At 37.5% G+C, this 20,185-nt stretch overlaps 1 protein-coding gene across 7 annotated transcripts in view; it reads right to left on the minus strand.

The window, feature by feature from the left end:
• DCAF6 (DDB1 and CUL4 associated factor 6) overlaps positions 1 to 20,185 on the minus strand; it is a 71,713-nt gene that overhangs the window by 7,123 nt on the left and 44,405 nt on the right. For 3 of the 7 annotated variants that reach the window (XM_017731446.1, XM_017731445.1, XM_017731442.1), the window contains 6 exons: positions 17,336 to 17,441; positions 14,876 to 14,991; positions 14,006 to 14,089; positions 13,524 to 13,845; positions 8,814 to 8,855; positions 3,212 to 3,350 (listed from right to left, as the gene is read on the minus strand). In XM_017731446.1, the coding sequence (XP_017586935.1) occupies positions 3,212 to 3,350; positions 8,814 to 8,855; positions 13,524 to 13,845; positions 14,006 to 14,089; positions 14,876 to 14,991; positions 17,336 to 17,441 (809 nt within the window). The remainder of the gene's footprint in view (positions 1 to 3,211; positions 3,351 to 8,813; positions 8,856 to 13,523; positions 13,846 to 14,005; positions 14,090 to 14,875; positions 14,992 to 17,335; positions 17,442 to 20,185) is intronic. The other 4 variants (XM_017731447.1, XM_017731448.1, XM_017731444.1 and 1 more) reach the window with 2 other exon arrangements.

Consider the following 20,185-nt stretch of genomic DNA (forward strand, 5'->3'; position numbering starts at 1 on the left):
ATTCTATGTGTGGTGAATGTATTATCTGTTCATTGTGCATTTACTAATTCAGTGGGAAAACAGAAGCAGTTTTGGAACTGACTGCAGCTGAAACATTCTGTCCCATGAAACAGAGCAGCAGAGAAATGATCAATACTGCAGGCCAGGAGAAATGGTAGTAGGATCAGATATCCATTTCCTTGAAATACAATGTTGATACTATGCTACACGTGCTACTTTCAAGATACCCTAATGATTACAGCCTGAAAGAATGTGCCTTATTCAATTTCTGAGCCAAAAAAAGCCATCCTAAAATACTTTTTTTCCAAGAAGTAACCATTAGGTTTCCTAAATGTAGAATATTCTTTCCATGCCAAGGCCCCTCTTGCCTTCCCTTCCTATAAAGTTGTAACACAAATGATGTCAAACAATTAGTCTGAACAAACAAGAGCAGGTCACTTCCTTCACTAAAGGTAAGAACCTTCTTCAGAAATCACTTCTGATTTTACTCAGAGTAGGACCTCAAAATAACCATGATATAAATTTGCTGTCCTGTGTCCTCTACAGGTCTGATGGGGTGGCAGAGGGAGAAGGGACACTGCTTCAACAACAGTCAGAAAACTCAGTCACGAGATGTGAGCTGAGAGCTCCACAATAGTCTGGTGTTTGTGCTGCAGGAAAAAGCCTGGAAGGTTGAAGTGTAGATGTAGAATTATTTTTTTGAGAGTCAGCAGTACCTCTTACAAACTCTCTTAACTAACAAACACTGGGCAAGAGAGGTACCTGTGCAAGCAGGAGTTTGCTGTGCAGCAGCTTGCAGAGTTCACACAGAGCATTTCCACTGCTGGAAGTTCAGTTTGGCATTTAAAAGGAACTCCAGCATTAGGGACAGAATTTTGAGTTTGAGACTATTTATGCAGAATCCTACTGTGAATTATTTTCCAAGTAAGGCTCTAAAGAGGGCCATGGCTATATCCTTCTCTTTCTTTCTGCACACTTCCCTCAGAAAATGCCTGAAGAGAAGGGCAGAGACGCTGCCTTGCTCTGTGCTTTGCCTCAGCTACCTTGATACAGACTCCTATTGGAAAGTCGAACCCTTAGTGCTGTTAGAAATATGTGCTTTATTTCCAGCCTAAGTATGCCCAGTTTTAAATTTCAGGCTCAGTAGATCTTTGTCTATAGAGTATGTCCCAATGACTGCTGTCAAGGCAATAAAATCATCCTGATGTATCTAAAAATAAGCTGCATTCCTGAGTTCTCTAATGAATTCCAATATATTAATCTTTCAGCAGCTTTTGTCTTATAGCTCCTCTTAATATATATTTTCATTATCCTGTTACATCTAGATTATCCCCAATAATAAAAATATTTTAATTTTATATCTTAATTTTCAATGATTACCTCTTCCTGTTTCCTTTGTATTCTCTTACTCATACTTCTCAATACTCGTAAAATCTAATTTTAGCACCACAGAAATTCACATTTAAAAATTTCAGTTTTCAAACTCATATACACACTCACTTCTGTATGTAAACACAACTTATGCCATTTATCATTTACACTCAGACATTCCACTGAAGAAGTTTCTAAAAGTCATTGTTTTAAAAGCGAAACTATGAAAAATCTAAGATTGCCAAATTAAGTCCTCAAAAGTAAGGAAGAACCAGAATTACACCATTTGCCTGCATAATCTTAATTTTATATATATATATATATATATACACAGAAAAATTATATCCATCCATCCATAAAAATGGTTCATGTAATTGACAACACAACTTCATCCCTGGGCTGCTCAGGTGTGTAGGAAACAAAGATTTTTTTAAGCTGTCAAAATCTAAGTTGCCAAATTAAGTCCTCAAAAGTAAGGAAGAACCAGAATTACACCATTTGCCTGCATAATCTTAATTTTATATATATATATATATATACACAGAAAAATTATATCCATCCATCCATAAAAATGGTTCATGTAATTGACAACACAACTTCATCCCTGGGCTGCTCAGGTGTGTAGGAAACAAAGATTTTTTTAAGCTGTCTCCTTCACAAATTTGAAAGGGAAATATTATCAGCCCTTGCTTTCCAGGAATGAGGGTAGCACTCAGGTTGAAATGAAGTTTGCAACCATAGAGACCAACAGGGAAAATAAAATTACATTTTCTTTCATTCTGTGCATTCCTTGCCATAGATGCTTGTGTGAAACAAAAGCAAAGAGACCAACCCACATCCCCAAGAAACCAAACAACAAAGTTTGTTAAATAATCTATGTAATAACAGATATGCAGACAGAGACTGAATTAAGACTTAGATGAGCTCACTTTTAGTATCTCTTAACCACAAAGTGCTTGATGCCAGGACTTTTAAACTAACAAGGGTTTGAGCAATTAAAATTGATTTCTGAAATACAGTGCAAAACTCCTTGTCATAAATCAAGGTTTTTCCTAAGCCCTGTTGTTTATGTAGACTGAAATATGTATTTAGTGAAGCATTTTTCCCAGTGTAATCAAAGCTATTCACACAAACCCTAGAAAATGGCTTTGGGGGTAAAGGGACTACTCCTCACATCAGCTGCAGAATAACACACCAGCAGCTACTTCTGCAAAATACACCTAGAACTCAGAACTTCATATCTTCAAAATATTGCAAAAAAGCAAAAGAAGAAATAGCAAGGAGAGCAACCTCTGTTTTTCATGCACCATTGCTTTACAAACACAGTGACTGCATTTTTCTTGAAATACAGCATTTTGTGTGAAAAGGACAAGGCATCTAGTAGCTAAATTATAATTTAATAACCAGCACTGGTTCCTTTTTTAAATTCAGAGATGTCAAAGCTCTTCAAAACTATGATTTAATCCTCACTTTCCCTTCTGAGCTCTTCAAAGTTAAAGATTAAATAATAATTTTGAACAGCTTGGAAGGGAAAGTGAGGATTAAATCCTAATTTGGAAGGTAGGCACATTTTATACCATTTAAGCTGAGAGAGAAAATGAAAAAGAAGAAAAATACCCCAAATTTTAAAGGATGTTGAGGGGAGTACTTAAATACCTTTCACAGTGACACGAGCCACACTAATTTTAGTTTTCATTTAGAGCCAATTCTGTGCCTTCCAAGTGATCACAGAAGCCAGAGCTTACAGTGCATCCCAGTACCCTTTTTGGCAAGCACAGCAAGGGGCAGCTGTGCTGAGTCCATAAAGCCCCACAGCCCCCAAAGCACACAGAGTCTGTACCATGGTCCGCGAGTTGCGGTGACCTTTATAAACCATCTTTATCAATGGGCGCCTGATATTCAGCGTTTCCAGCTCTTCCATCTCCTTCCTCTCCTTCCTCCTCCTGAAGAGCTCCTGGATGCGGGCGACAGCGGATCGTCTGTGAATTCCAGAGAGAACAGCACTGAGAGCCCCTTCCCAAACACTGCACGGGGCTCTCAAAGATCATCATTAGGCACTCCAATACATTCTCCATGAGTTTGAAACAGACATCAGCGTAATCCCAACTGTAAAATTACAGACTTGGGTTTTTTCCATCCCGGCTTACAACAAGAATAGCATGCAAGACAGTGGAATGTCAAGTGATGCCAGGTTTTATTCCCCCTCTGTAGAACAAACTTCAGCTGTTGGCAAAATTCACATGCTATTTTATTTTCATCCTCCATCCATATTGAGGTAGCAAAATTCTGAAGTAAAAAAAAAAAAATCTATGCCAGAACAGAACTTTTTAAATTTTAAAAAGCCATTAAGGATCTAATGTGTCTCTCAGTGTGATTTGGTTTTTCGTAAGTTTTGTCCAATTTATTTCTCTTCATTATTTCTCTATGACAAGACTCAAGATTTAGACAGCTTTTAAAAAGTTCCTACTAAGGCAAAAGATGATTTGAGATCAATTATTGGAGCAGCTATCCCATATGGTAGCAGTAAGGTTTACAGCTGGAGATTTCCTAAAACAACAGAGGAAAAAAAGCGCTAAATTATGTAATTTGTTTTGTGAATGTTTAATTCCAGGAACTTATTTTTTATTAATCTGTGACAAGACCTTGGTGTCAAAATTTTTCCTGTTTAGCTCTTCAGTTTGCAGATCCCTGTAATTCCAGCTATAACCAGACAGTCACATCCCGGTTCTTCTGTTATTCCTTCTCATCATTAGCTCGGAGGTTCTGAACACAGTCCAAGGGGAATATCACTCTCAAGAAGAAGCAGGTACAGATTTTAGCAGAATGCAAAGAGTGAAACTATTATGGCAATTTATATGATCCTAAAAAGTAAACTGATCCAGAACCTCACTACACTGCTGCCAGAAAGTAACCTGAATTTACTTTCAAGTCATGTTGTCCAGTGTTTTAGTCACTGATCCTGGAGACTCCAGCAACAAGTCCTCTACTCCAGAAAAAAACCCTACCAGATCTATCTCATAACTAATTCTCTCAGCCAGTGATCTGCCTAGATTTTTGTCTATTTTTTGCCATAGGAGAAAGTTGCACCAGAAAGTTAAGGTGAAATAAATGGTGTGCTACAGCTAAGCAAAGAAGGAAAAGGAATGTAAGTCATGAATACAAATTTATTTACTATAAAAACAAATAAACCAACAAACCACACACTGTTTTACTAAGACAGATCACCTAATACAGCTAAGCTTTTAAAATAAATTTTAATATTTTTTAGAGAAACCAGAAGAGATTTGAAACCACCAGCCAATAGATCCACTTAACAGTGTGCTATTTATTATAATACATTTCTTAGATGTTTGCCTAGCAAACAGCACCAGAAAAAGTAGACTGCTACTACTTCCTTGGTGAGAGTTTTCTATCCTTTCAACCCCTAGACAAGTTCCTGGTTCATCCTTTTTACACTACAGTAAATAAATACACTGTATTTTTTAGTTAGTCCTTACAATATACTGAGTTTCAACTTCAATCAACAGATTTAAGAGGGCTCTGCACAACATCTTCATACAACAGAGGGGGGAAAAAAAAGAAGCCCAAGTTCTTTATCTACTGTGCTTTAAAGATCACTGAATTATGCTCCTCACCAGTTTACTTCTACATAAAGGAAAAAGGGTGGCATGCACATGATAGGCTGCATCAAAACACTTACAGAAACTTTAAACCATCACATGTGCATATTGGGGTTTTACTTGCTTTTAAAAAAGAAGTGGGGTTTGTGTGAGAAAGTTAAAGCACCTGTCATTTACTGTGATTGCTATTTGTAATTTTGATGTGTTTCTTCACATTCATTAATCAAAGATGTGCAGTGAAGAGGCTGAGAAGTTAAACATCATTAGGGACTGACAGAGCAGTAGACTTGTCCAGCTGTTTCAGAAGGATTACTTGCTGGATAGCAGTAACAAGTCTTGGGATTAGAAGATGGTATTAAAGTAGCTGACTGGTAAAGCAAAGTAGTTTCTTGCATAATTTTTCATCCAAACATCTCTAGAAAAATTAATCTCCTCTCCATTCCCCTAGGCTGAAATATGTAGACATTACAAAAAAACCATCAATACCACTCAGCAGTCAGGATCATGCATTCTAAGATGAAAGCAGAAGCAGAGAAGCAACTTTTTGGGTAAAACTGTCTTTAAACTAAATGGAGCTCTGTATTTAACCTCCTGATTTTGGGCCTTATTTTAAAAGGAAAATGGATTTCTATTTAGTTATCTTGTGAAGTCAATGATTACCTTCACCAGGGAGAAGGCAGCCAAGCACGCAGCTCTAACTGTGATACTGTGATCAAGCCCTTAGCAACACCCTGCAGAAAGCAGGAACATGCCAGAGGCAAGTCTGCTCCAGTAAACATAAATATGAACCCAATTTAATGACATTTCAGAACAAAGAACAGTACAGGAAAAAGGCTTCTCTGTGAGAGGTATTACTTATTGATAACTACAGATTTTCTATCCCTTTAAGTCATACACACACAAGAATTTTAAAATCTGACATTACTGTTTTCATTTGTATTTGTGATGAGCAATTCCTGTTTTTGCCGACACAAACACGGATAGCAGCCTCATCACTTGGAGCATCAGTGGGTACAGAAGTGTACTGTGCAATTTGAACTGTTCTGAGGTTCAGCTTGAGCTGAGCCTGGCTGAGAGCAGCTGCTTCCCTTCCAAACTGCTCTTCCAAGCACAAGATGTCAGACAATGGAATTTTTGCATGTTGTGTTGGCACTCCTCAGGCAGCCCCATCAATGGGTACAGTTCTAGGAAGGATTCACAGAGCACTGCTTTCCCCCTTACGATCAGCCAGGTTTGAAGTCTTCAAAGTTAATTGTTGCAATTTATTATCAAAAGTCCATTTAAATTAAGCCCAAGATGAATGGAGTAGGGATTCAGAAGTGAAGCCATATTTTTTTAGTTAAACATGGGTTCAAGCCAAGTAAACAAAAAAACCAAACCCACAAAAATCCCGTGATGCAAACTGATCCACAGCTATATATTATAAATGGAGAGAAATGGAAAATATGTATACACATAAGTCTTAAAATATCTAAGTTGTCACATAGGGCATTTTCTGTATATTTAGAAGTTCTGAAGTGCAATGAGGATTTTTTAAAAACAAAAATCTGTACAATTTGCACAATTAAATAACCGGTTTGTTTGTTAAAGGATAATAATGTAGTGGCTGCCATAAAACTCATCTAAAAACCGAGATAAGCCTGCTTCTTCCAAACACCATTATCCCAGGCTAATAATGGTCAGTCTCCTGAGCTCAGCTGCAGCAGCTGGATGCAGAGCTCATGTCTCCCTGCTTCCTTGCTCCATCCCTCTTGTCTCAGCTCTGCCTTGAGTATTGAGCTCAGTATTGATTCCTTCACTACTAAGGATTTTTGTCACTTCTTAAGTTTCCAAATGTACTCACACACAGACAAACATGGTCTCATTTTAATAGCAGACAGCTTTGGGCTGGAAGGGACCTTAAAGATCATCTCATTCCAAACCCCTGCCAGGGGCAGAGATATCTTCCACTGGACCAGGGCTGAGTACCACAAACCCTGATTCCTTCTCTTAAGCTCTTTCAAGTCAAGTCAAGATCTTATGTTTTATTCCCTCTTGTTGCCATCTTCTCCTTTGAATTATTTTCCCTATCCAAAACAATTGCAGAGAACCTAAGGCTTATAACCATTAACTTAGATCTTATTTCTCCAGTGCCTTATGGTCATTTGGACAATGCTCTCAGGCACATGGAGTGATTCCTGGGGGTGTCCAATGGAGTTGGACTCAGTTGTGGGTCCCTTCCAACTCAGGGCATTCCATGATTCTGGTATTATTTGTGTGTGTATCTAGACCATTGCAGCAAACCCTTGATCCAGGTCTGTCATTTCTTCATTGATCTGGTAAAGGAATCCACCTGCCAGCTACAACTGTCCTGCCCAAGAATTCCAAAGGCTTGTCTTAACCACCACATTAAAATAGATTCCTTGTCTAAATACCAACATTTGATTATATTTCTGATATTAATTACTTCCTTTAGAAGCCTCTGAAGCTATGGAAGAGATTTACTGCTGCTGTCAAATTTCAAGCATTAAGATAGCTCAACACCAAAGGCAAAACCATCCTGTTAACAGCACACTGACACTACCCTAAAGCCCAAGTTATTTCACTGCTGATCATACAAAAAGAAATGTTTACTGTAATGCACTCCTAGGTCATTTCCCAGCTTTCAAACACAATCAATGTTTCAACTATTCTCAGCTACAAAACATTTTTAAATTTTCACCTGATATGCTGCTGAATTATGATGAAAAGCAGAGAAAAAGAGGCTTATAAAAATTCTATGCTGAATGCATCATTTATTTTATATTAAATTTATAGCAACATGAAACTAATATTCCCCTGGGCTGTGCTGAAGAGCTAAAGAATTCCTTGGTAAGCATGCTGAATATAGAAAGAATGCCTATTGTAAAATTTAAAGTACAAAAGGCACAGATTCCTGAACCTTTAAGAAAGCTGATGAGTTAAATCCAGGTAGTCCAACTGCAGCTAAGAGGAAAATGTAAGACAAAGAAATACAGATCTGCACTATTTTCCTGAGGCATTTAAAATACAGGACTCAGGTTACCTCTTGAATGGAACATCATCCTGCACCTTTGCCTTTCTAGCCACACAAAGCCAAGATGTTCATTTTCATCATTAGAATGACTTTGGGCCATTTTCCCTCTAGATGGCCTTTGGCTGAAAACCACAGCAGAGTTTCTCCCTCTTAGGGCATGTGGCCAAACACAATTACCCAAACTGCCTTATGTGTTCTTACAACTGCTTCCCTCAAGTATTTCAATGAAGAATATGAGATCAAGTGACTTTTTTCATTTAACTTCATTAAAAGCAATATTGTATAACATTTAGCATCTATCTTGCTAAATGTGTATTACCCAATATAGCTCTAATAATTATGCTCAGTTCCATAACCTTGTTCAGGCAAAAAATATAAATGGTCTTTGATCCATGTAGTCTTATATTTTTGTCCAGAACTGGATGTTCTCTACTACCAGACAAAGCAAGTCAGCAGTAGCCCATGCAAATATAACTCATTCCTCAGCAGCTCAATTATTAAAAAGAAAAGGTATTTCTTTTCACAAACTACACACTTTTCAAATTCCATTAATTTCTATGGCACACAATAAAAATGTTAATAGGTTGTAAAATGTATACACTGCCATGTCTTTTCAATTTCCATGCAACACATGCAGCTAAATATAACTCAAGCAATATGCTCTGTAATTCATAACAGTTGAAATACAGCAATTCTTAAAATGCCAGTTAGATGTGAAAAACAAGAACCTGATAAATCCAATATATGGCAATAAAAAGGAGGAGGGGAGGAATAAAACAATTAATTACCTCATTATTCTATCACCTATCGCTGTTCCTCTGATATTATATCTAGTAAAGGGAATAACAACTGAAGTCATTCACAAATGCTGGGTACCATGTTTTTCAAAGGTTAGCATCTCTTACAAAATGTGCTCTATGAATTCCAACTGAGAAGGCTCCTTCCCAGTGTATGAGTCAGTATATGAGACTACTTGGATTTCAGCAAAAATAGTATTCAGATTATATAACAGTACACAAAGTTAAATTATAAAATGCAGTACTTCTTCACAGATCACAGCAGCTGTATCATCATTTCCATTTTACATTCATATTTCTTTAGATTGTAACCTACTAGTTGTAGCTTTTTCCAGGCTTAGCCTCCACCCCCAGATCAACTTCAAAGTCCAAACAAAATTAATTCAGTCATTTAAGTAGGAAATCAGCCCTCAGAGAGCTGTTTTGACTAATCTGTGAAAATTAAGATCAATCCGTTAAAAACTGCACTCTGTGTATGAAGAACATTTTGCATAGATTTTTTTCTTCCCCTCCCACACATTACAATGTACAACCCTCTGTTTCAACTAAACTTGCTGGACCCAGAAAGTTTTAAAGAAGAAATGCCCTTGCATATATGTCCAGACTGAAAGACCTGCACATCTCATCTTATTTGTCAGAGAAGGCACCTTTTCCTGGGGATTCCCTAAAATGCACAGGAGGTTATTTTCTCTGCTGAGTATCTAGCTAAACTGCTCTGCTGTACAAAAGAGGTTTCATTTTTTTTTATTTTGAAATATTCTGTGCACTTCCTTATCCATTTTGTTAAAAAGAACATGTACTGACTGGCCAAACGACATGAAAAAATGAAATAACTGCTTAGCTTCTTCTAGTCACTTGTGAAGACCATTCCTATAGTGATGCTCAGTGGCTACAGAAATGCTGCTGAAAAAAGTCAGATGCCACATTGTCAATTATTTCTTTTAAAGCAATGTCCTTCAGTGTCAAAACTATTCCTAGCTGACTCCTAGTCAACATACAGCTGACTCAGCCAATCAACCAAAGGATCATGGTATTTCTCCACATTTTGCTGGTACTATTTAAAGTCCTTTTCAAAATACTAAAGTGGGTGCAGACTTTGCCCAGTCTTTCCTGATGGCTCAGTTTCAGGTTCCTTAGTGAGAAACCACCTATCCGCATTATGTTTTTGAGATTTATAAGCACCCACAGTATGAGATTATGTCCCTTGTATCTATGCTTAGATTTGAGAAAAAGATCAAACCCTCAGCTTGAAAACATTACAACTTGGATTTGTACCCAAATAATATTCAAATAATGGAAGCCTTGTACAATTAGATCTGCAAAATGAGCAATATTTATTCCATCTTACTAAAAATAAGATGAGATGTAGCATGAAGCTCTCAATTTATTTAGCTGTTTAACAGAGCTATCAAAAGGGTATTTCTGCCACTTCTTTTCCTTAAGAGGAAGCAAAAGATCATGATTTCAGAGTACAGAATCAGAAATCTACCCTTCTTTTTCAGTGGAGAAAGTTGTACTTCACAGTGGGAAGATGACTCAGAGACAGTTTCCTTGATCTTAATTTCTCCACCTGTGGAGTTTCTGCTCAATTTAAACAAGAGCTATTTGGTTTATAAGAAAACACAGCCTAGAGAAAAAGAAATTAATTGTAGACAAAGCTGGTAATGCTACATATTGGGAAAGCCTTATTAGTCAGTTTTTAGCATTCTGTTTCAGAAGGCTACAACAGCCTTTTAAAAATTTTTTGTCCTACAGAAAAAGGAAACTTCTTTTCTTCATTACATAAAATATGTTCACAAAAGGTAGGTTACTGCAGGCTAGTCTTTCTTCCTCAGAAAGAAAAAGAACAACAAAACCAAACTCATGAAAAAAAAGACCAAAGCAGCTCCCCGAAGTATTCTAGAGAGAAAGAAAAATCTACATTATTACTCAGATATTAATGCCATTAATTATCTTATAAGATGATCCATTGAAAAGTAAAGTATTAGATAAACTTGTAAAAATGAGATTTAGTAAAGGAACTGTTAGGTAACACAATTTACTGAGCGAGGAAAGAGAAAAGAAGCCTACAGGAAGCATCCTGGTGGAGTGAAGCCCCAGACTTGCAGGCAATTTTGTGCCATGTATTGCTAATAGTCCTTGAGCAAGGGTGTAGGAATGCAATCATGCAGCACACATTGAGGGTGGAGAACTTATTAATAGAGAGGGGACTGTAGGGCCTTGAAAAAAAGAGGTGGGTAGATAATCAGCAGAATAAAATTGAGTTACACACCTCTGAGCTTCCTTCTGGTGAAAGGGAACACTCATTCTTGTGTCTGACCATGAGGCCCCATGGGAACAGCCACAAGCAAGAGAGGAGGAGGACACAGCTCCAGCTCACTGTGCTCAGAGAATCCTCTCTAGACCAAGAGTAACAATCACAGAATTACTCCAGCAAAACCCAAACAGTGCAGGGGGCTGGGCTACCACATTCAGGCAGGAAGTGAAACATGAAGAGCAGACAGAAACCAGCATGATGGCAGGAAACCCACAATTTTTTACTGCTAAGAGTGAGAAAAACTTGGCACTCAGTCTAACAAGACAAAACCTGAAAATGGACAGGATGAACATCATTCAATGATAAGCACTGAGTGTGAAAAATTATTTCAATCAAAACAGAATGTTAGCACAGAACAAAATTACCGATTTTAGTTCATGTATACCCATGGTAGCAGCAATGCTTTGAGTTAGCTTCCTACTCGTTAAGGGACATGAGGGATTTTGTATAAATTTGATTGGCTTGTGAAAGAGATTTTAGGCTGTAACAACTGCCACAGTAGTAGTAGAGAGGACTTCCAGTTCCTTTCACTTTAATATGAGATTGAGAGCTTATAGGTATAGCCTTTAAGACCATCAGTGTCTGCTTCCTTTCTGGAAATCCAAATTCCTTTGAGCACACACAGGATGTCTTCCTTAGTATCTCAGAGTGCATTTACAAACTCCTGAAACCTGAACAACAGAAGGGAATGTAATGCTCCAAAGTTAAACTAGAAAACTTCACTGCTTGCACACACAAAAAAGCAGAACAAAATGATCTGGTCAAGCAGTAAACCTGAGCAATGAAAACTTGCAGGCAATCCTAAACCAACACTGACTACAAAGCAACTTCTTTTCAGATTTTATTTGGGGGAAGAATAAGGGAGCAGGGGACTGCATAAAGGATTTTAATTATATCATTCATTTAGTTGAATGATCTTTCCTAGGTGATAAACTGTTACAGGAAGAAATCTCACTGCACACAGAGGAAAGAAAGCGTGTCAGATGAATTGTAACTTCATCTAGGATGTCTCCACTAGTGGGAAATGGTAACAGCTGTGTGATACCTGGAAGTGTCATTCTTATCACATTACTACAGAAACTATTACATCATAGAGACAACATGGTGCATGAAGAGAAGCTATGAATCCTGCTTGAAAATGCAGATGGGATTAAAATTGCAGGGCTTTTCACAGCTTGCTCTTCAATCACTGGATCATAATGAACATTGGCTCTGCAAGGGAAAATATTTCTGCCATTCCATATCTGCCTACAAATACTTAGTACTGCATGGAAAGTTAATGGATTAAGACAGAATCCGTGTACATTGGCTTCTTCATAAAAGCTGTCGTTTACTGAGCAGAATTACTTGTGCTTTGTAATAAACAACCACTGACTGTTCTTTCTGTCACTACTGACAATGTGGTGGCTTATGACTTCTATTTTAACTGCAAATTATTCCAAGCCTTCTCTAGAAACAACTATTAAATTCTTCCTGATTTCCTAATGAATACATATTGTAAAATCCTGTAAAGAATTTGCATTGCTAGCATAAGGAATTAACAGCACTGCCTTTAAACAGGAGTAAAGCAAAGGCGTCTGACACAAGGTTAAATTACACCTAAAACTACTAAAAAACGTATTGTCTGAAGTCTAACAACAGAAATGTTGCTTGAATAATTTTACAGTTTTGAAATTAGTGAAAAAAGGTATTATACCAACAATAGCAAATTGAGGGCTCAGTTTACTGAATGATCAAACAACGATGTACAAATGTTTGTATTTTAAAAAGCAAAAAGCTTACTAAATGAATCTTTTATTAATGCTAACTGCTAGCAGTCTACCTTTTCTTTTTACTGACATACATACTGATACTCAACAACCAACAAAAGGAAAAGGATTACAGTTTCTCTTTCAGAGAAAAACAGGAATGAAAAATTGAACACATCAGTCTTAATGTTTGTACTACAAACACACCACTGCTGCACAACAGCGGTTAAAAGCTCTTGCTTCGCCCAAATAAGAACACCTGAAGTACAGCTGAATGAAAATGTAGGTCCCTGTACCCAAATGTATGAACTTTCTATACTTATCACTAGAGGGAGGATAATAAAAAATAAACTGCAAATATTTAGCACCAAGGTATTCAGCAGGCAAGAAATCAGCATAAACTGGTATTAGACCTGTAAGAGCCTTCCTGGCTGGCAGGGAAAATGCAGCTGTACATGTCTTACATATAGGCAAATTAGACTCAGCCATCAAGCTCTTGGCCAGTTGTCAAAGAACAACTTATTTTAATTAAGGATATGAGGCCTGAGTTTCTAGATCTTTCATTCAAACAAACAAAACAAGAAAGAAACAACAGCAAGAAGCATTTTGCCAAGCAGAGACAAGTACTCCCCTCACCTGTGTCCGGGGCCTCCTCGATACCTGGCCCCCGGGATCAGGACAGGGTCATCATCGCTGTCATCGGTTTCCTGCAGAGCCGAGCTCCTGGTGGAGGCCTCGTCCGGAGCTGCGAGCCCTGAGGACTCCGGCTGCGACTGAGGGTCCTCGCTGGCCGCGAGCGGGTTGGCAGTGGGGTCGGTGCTCTGACTGCAAACGTCTTGGTTTGCACCCTTTTCACAGGACACTTCTTCCTCTGCATTCCCAGAGGGAGTATCAGCATTGGGGCCATTTTGTTCTGGTTGAATTCCAGAGTGCTCGGGACCAGGTTTATCTGATACTGCTAAAAAGAAAATATTGGGGAAAACAAATCACACCATTAATGATTATAGTCTGTTTTAGAAGACATTAGAAATGGTCACAGAAATTAAATTGCGCAAACTGAGTTCATATTTCATCCTCTACTTCTTTCTATAACTCTTTGAAAGAGTACAGATACATACTTGCTTCTGTTGTCTGTACAGCTTCATCTGTATTTTTCAGCTCTTCAGCACTTGCATCTTCCTTGTGAGATTCATCAGGAACCCCTAAATTAAGCAATTTAATAGTAAACCACACGATTTCATTTAGATGCACTTCTATAACGTAAGCAAGTCTAAATGACACCAGCACTCCTAGAAGAAACCAATCCAAGCAATCCACTCCAAAGTCAACGTCTCTTTACTGAAATCTCAGATACCAGTCACATAAAAGTCAGTATATATAAACCTATCAAGTTGACTAGGTAAACACACTAACAAAGAAAAATGGAGTAATTTCTTGTTTCTTAAAGTATTTAAGATCCTAGGCTATGAGAACTTTAGCAGCAAAAATAGCATTTGTACTCTTAATACAGACACTTACTACTATTTCTGAAGACAAATGAAGTTATCAGTCTATTAAAAGGGATTTTTTTTTTTTAATGTGCCTGGAACCAGTCATTTGACTTGACTGCCCTTTCGGCAATGAACTGAGCAAGACAAACACATTTAATAAAACACAGTGAAAGCTTGAAAGAAATCCAACAGAATTCCAAGCACTCATTTATGAGTGCAAAGTGCAATTGTTCTATTTTTCTATACAAATTGGGCACAATATATCCCTAAGAAGAATAATGGCTTTAGAACTAAAGACAAGATTTGTTAATGCTGTTTATATTTATTTGCAGCTATCTCCGGTTGCTGTCTTCTTCTTTCCTAAAAAAATTCATGCTTTATTATGGCTGTGTTCTGCCTTCATGTGCATGTATGAGACTCCCACTGTGTGCAATGGGAGTCAGGGACATAGGAGGGCAGAAATTTTGCCTTAGCATTAGAAATTCTACTGTATCTTACTTGTTTCTTCCCCTTCAGGCCCTGACTCATCCGAAGCTTTTATTTTTACAGAGTCTTCTTGGCCTTCAGTTTTGCAATGACTTCCACTCCCTCTAGAGCTTGAATTTGTGCTGCTCCTGGCAACGTAACATAGAAGAAGAAAATAATTTAGGATCCTGTAAATACATCACATCATTGCAATTGCACAGCCTGACCACCATCATCTTTCTCATTGCAGTCTCACTATTCAAGAGCTCCTGGCAGCAGCTACAACCAATTCACAGCGATTTCAAAATTCTCTTCTATTGTGTCCATTGCCACTCATCCCACACAACTCCTCTGCATCGCAGAACCCCATTCTGTCCTTCCTACCTTGTTTTTTTAACCTTTCAAGAATGTCTTCATTGCTTTTCCAAATCTTCTAAGAACTCCAAAGGATTTGCTTTATTTCACTGTTTGCACACTTTTAGATGTATAAATAATCAGAGATCTTATTAGACGTATGACAAGCTAGCAGCTGAGCACTAATAAATAATGTTATCCCATTCAATTAAACACTTTGATTCAGATTAAATTCTCCAGGTCCTTCACCACAGATTATCATTCCCATACCTTTTAAGGCATGGACTTTCAGTTCTCAAAGTTTTGTTATTTCTCAAGATTTACTGTAAGTCGGTACTTGACATTTACTCCCCATTCATGTTTAGATAATTATTGTGGGACACCAATTTCTGTTTACAATATGGAAAATGAATCCTCAGGAAATATGTAAAATGCTGTCCTGAATGCCATTGAAATGCATGTTTTTAGACTCTGACAAAGACTTTCAGGAAATGCAAAGTCTTGTTCTGAGCTGTCTTATGTGATGTGGCCTCTAACTCAGGCAAATCATTGGACAAAAGCAGAAAAAAAGGCAATTATAAGCATGATTCTCAAGAATTTAGACTGTGTCTTTAAAAATATCTTCTGACCTGTGTATATTTTATATGCTACATTGCTAGAAACAGAAATGCTTCCAGCAAATCATGCTTAGTTAATATTCTTGAGAATCCAGTCTAGACTTCAGGAATTTTATGTCATGTTAAATCAGAGCTTTTACTCATCTTGATGAGCAATATTCTGTGTATTCATTGCTGTACTGGATTTGGAGGCTTTAGGGAAATTTTTGTTAGTCCTTTCAGTATTTCTTCTAAATCCAGAATTTTCAGCATTGTTTCTGAATGGCCAGACAAGAAGGGTACTGCTAGACACCAAGGAGGATTTTTTGCTATTTCATGTCTCATTTTATAAACTTAATCACAGCCTAAACACTAAGACTTTTTTTGACTCTTAGGAATCTACTTTATATCTCAATGCTCAATTTACTTGTTTTCCTTCATTTCTTTTGCACAACTTCCAATTCTCAGATTAGGGGGTTGTTATTTGTTCTCAGCTCCATCATTTGGTTAGATGGAATTGCATCCTGCTCCGTTGCTCCATTCTTCGGCACAGTGTTTTTAGTCAGCCTCTGAACTGACAATGACTTGCAACTTTGTCCTACCAGAAAATGCTTCTTCCTCTCACTGCCCACACCACACTACCCACCACCAAACTCCACAGAGTTTGCTGACTAACTGCAGAATTAGGTAAAAGCATTAGAGCAAAACTAATCCTTTCAAAGTTTGCTGGATCTTGGAGGCAAAATCAGTGGTTTAAGTTTCCAAACTGTGAGCAAGGTGTATGTTTTATATCTAAAGACACAGCACCTAAGAGTAGCTAAATGTGGTTGGGTTTTGTGTGTTTTTCCCCTCAGTAACAATGAGCAAGCATTTCTACTTACTGTCTTCTACAATAATTTTGAAAACATAAGCAGAGGAATAGAAATAAGATGAGATAAAGTAAGGACTATGGCTGTTTTGGGAGATCCCAAGATGCTCTACAGATAGGCTTGGACACAAAGCCAAGTACATAAGGCCATTAGGCAGTGTGTGTTCATTTTTGAAAAGGATGTCATTACTGTAACACCTAAGCAGTCCACAAAGTTGCTATCTCAGCCTTGTGCATTCATCAACACTCCTCAGCCACAGAAATATTAATTTCAGTGTTTACAACTCAGGAACTGAGTGACAGAAAGACTCAGTTGCAGAATACCATATGAGAAGTTTGGTAACCCCTGGACTACCATTCCATCATGTACTACCTTGCTTTCTAACACCCTGATATTTGCCAGGTTTTGATGAAAATAGCATGTTTTGAATTATGTTTGCATTATAGAGATTCCCAGTAGATACACAAAAAAGAAGCCTCTTGTATAAATGTCACATTCAAGTATGGCTGTCTTATGTTCTGAATGCATTAAGAACTACAGCCATTTCAAATCCTCTAAATACAACTAAAAATAGACATAAACCATAGAGAAAATAATTTATAGCTATGCTAGACAAGTGTTATTGATATGTGCTGATCATGAACTAGTCAAAACCAAAATTAACTTGTTCTTACCACTCATCAGTGAAGTCCAGTTTTATTGTGCTTGTAGTCGTTCCTTCTGTACTGTAGTGCAAACTTAAAACTGGTTCACCTGTTCCTGTTCTTGGCTTATCACTCTCTGTAAATATGGGGTTGATAAAGTTGGAACAGGCATTAGTAATATATGTAAAGTTGCTGTAATTTTGAAGATTAATTTAATTATCAAATGGGGTAGTAACATATATAATGTCTGTTTAAGATCTCTTACAGCCCAAGCAAAAAGTTAAAAAGTTCCAGAGTAAACACATCAAATTTGCAATGCTTGAAAAATGGTCTAAAATTATTTCTAATTATAAGAGCAAACAAAGGAGATGCTGTCCTTCAACATGCAAGTAAATAAAACTGCAGATAGATATGTGTACACACAATATAATCATTAATAAGCAGATCCATTTTATACCAGATGTATTAATAGGATTATAATTTTTTGGAAGCAGTATTCAGTCTTTTTGCCTCAGTAAATACACATGAAAAAAAGATTATGAGATCCAGACATAATCAGCCTAGAAAAATCACCATCCTCTACTTTGTTGCCTACTTAGAACCCAGACAACTACCAGTACCCTTAGGCCTGCTGTAAATTGTCAGTCAGTTGTCACTAAAAATACTGTAAGTTCATGTTTCAAGAGTTTTATGCTTAAAACCCTGTTTTATATTATAATAACTGCAAGCAGAAGGGGAACACTTGCAAAATGAGCTCATTCACGATGTCCAAAAGCAGCAGAAGTGAATGGAACTGAAAACCACGGCACGATGGTCACTCATCTGCTGCAGAGATGGTTCTAAGGATGCTACCGGGCTCCTTCAGAACAGAACTGCTCAGTGACATCCATCCACCATCCACCCATCCATCCACCCGTCCATCCACCCATCCCCTTTGAGTAGAGTTCATGGTCGCCACCTATCCACAAATGGCAAATTTGCCAAGTTGGGCAATACTAAAACGTTCATGGAAAGCACCATCAGATTGAGCCTCGCTACAGAGGTGCCATTCTCTCAGAACTCAGACAGAAGGTTTATTTAGAATTAGGAACATTCAAATGGCCACTAAAAGCCTCTGCAGTCTTGCTTTTCATGAATACTGAGCCTTTTATCTCAGGATTATCCAGATAAAACCTTCTGTCCTTTCTTTAGTTTATAGAATACAGAAATTGGACTATAAATATCCTTGCAGTATTGGCAGCACACTGATGAGTGTAATAAAGGAAAAGCTCCAGATCATCTTTGTGGAAGTCAGTTAAAACCTAATGTTCCATTCAAACACAAACCTACAAATTTCCCCACTAAAAAGGCTGTTATCATAACAGTAATGGCTACAATACTGCCATAGGATACTTAATTTTAAAGATACAATTAAATTATAGTAACTATGAGATAGCACATAAGAATTTAACCTAACAATCAATGCTCATATTTTTAAACTGCTGACAGGCAGAAGCCCACTCACAGGATCAGAGCAGTGATCAGCTGTGCCAAAGAACTTTAAATATGCACTTCTACGTGTTCTGAAGAGAAATTTAAAACCCCAAAACATACCACAAAACCCCTGAAAGAACAAATTAGAATATTTTTATGTGAAAGAGAATTAAGCAGTTACAACCATGATCCTAATAATGCACATGGTATGGGCCTCATTCTATGCAAAGAAAAGCTTATAACCACTTTAAAATAAAAGCTCCAGTTACACTCCTGTTAGAGTGGAGCAAGGATAAAACTGATTAAAGAAAGTTTATTTAAGGAACTGGAAACCTAAGAAAGAAATGTAAGGAAATATTTTATAGTGCTATATAGACAGTTTGAACAAAAGTAACATTCTTTCTTAACTGAACAGGTGGTTTCTCTATTTTTTGACAACCTATGATTTATAAAATCTCTTTTTATAAAAGTCTGTTCCAACTTTAAGCATCCCTTCCTCAGCAAGTAGAAATACTGATCGATCCCACATACTGCACAAGCCACCAGGAACTGACACTGAAAGTCAAAAGTGACAGAGTTGGAGAATTCTTCAGCTTCCTTGTAACAGCTACAGACAAGACAGATCTTTGAGTTGGGAACCCACCTAAAGACAATTTCCTGCTGTGAATAATCCAAGACAACCCCCAAACAATGACTGTACTCACAGACTTCCTACTGCTGTGCAAGGTTGGCTTCAGCACAAAACCACTTAATGCTGCCAATCAAAGTAACCAAACATTGCTATCTACAATGAACCTAATTGAATACCAGGCTTGTATTTCATGTCTTAAAATCTCAGTATCTGAAAATCTAACCAAGATGCATGAGGACTGGCTACACTTACTCTGGAAGCAATGTTTATATTTGTTCACACCCAAAAAGTTGCAAGAATTGCTGTAGACTTAACTAAAGAGGGCACTGACTGAGAAGTTATTTTTACAAGTTTCTGGAAACAGCTATTAAACCATACTGGATAATAGGATTTTCTTAAATCTATGATAGCATGAACTACAATTTGGATGGGGTCAGTTTCTTCTCTAAAGTAGCTTTAGGGCATAACAGACACTAAGAAGAACAGGAAACTTCTTAAAAGACGGAGGAGAGGAGAATCTGATAATAAACTGCAGAGAATTAGTTGTGTAGTTCAATATTTGATATTGAGTTTACACTGCTAATGAAAGCTGAATAGAAGCCTCTGTGAAGAAAATGAGTAAGCTTTGCCTCCTACATAACTGAACATTCTTTCAGAGAAGCCACATAAGCCCCACAAGTCTTGAACTCTGTTTTCAGGGAGAAATGTGATTGCCAAAGACTGCCCAGATCAGAATGAAGCTCTGTTCTCTTCCACTACTAAGTTCATCCCATCAG

The sequence above is a fragment of the Corvus brachyrhynchos genome, unplaced genomic scaffold (assembly GCF_000691975.1).
Source record: "Corvus brachyrhynchos isolate BGI_N302 unplaced genomic scaffold, ASM69197v1 scaffold152, whole genome shotgun sequence".
Taxonomy (NCBI): Eukaryota; Metazoa; Chordata; class Aves; order Passeriformes; family Corvidae; genus Corvus; species Corvus brachyrhynchos.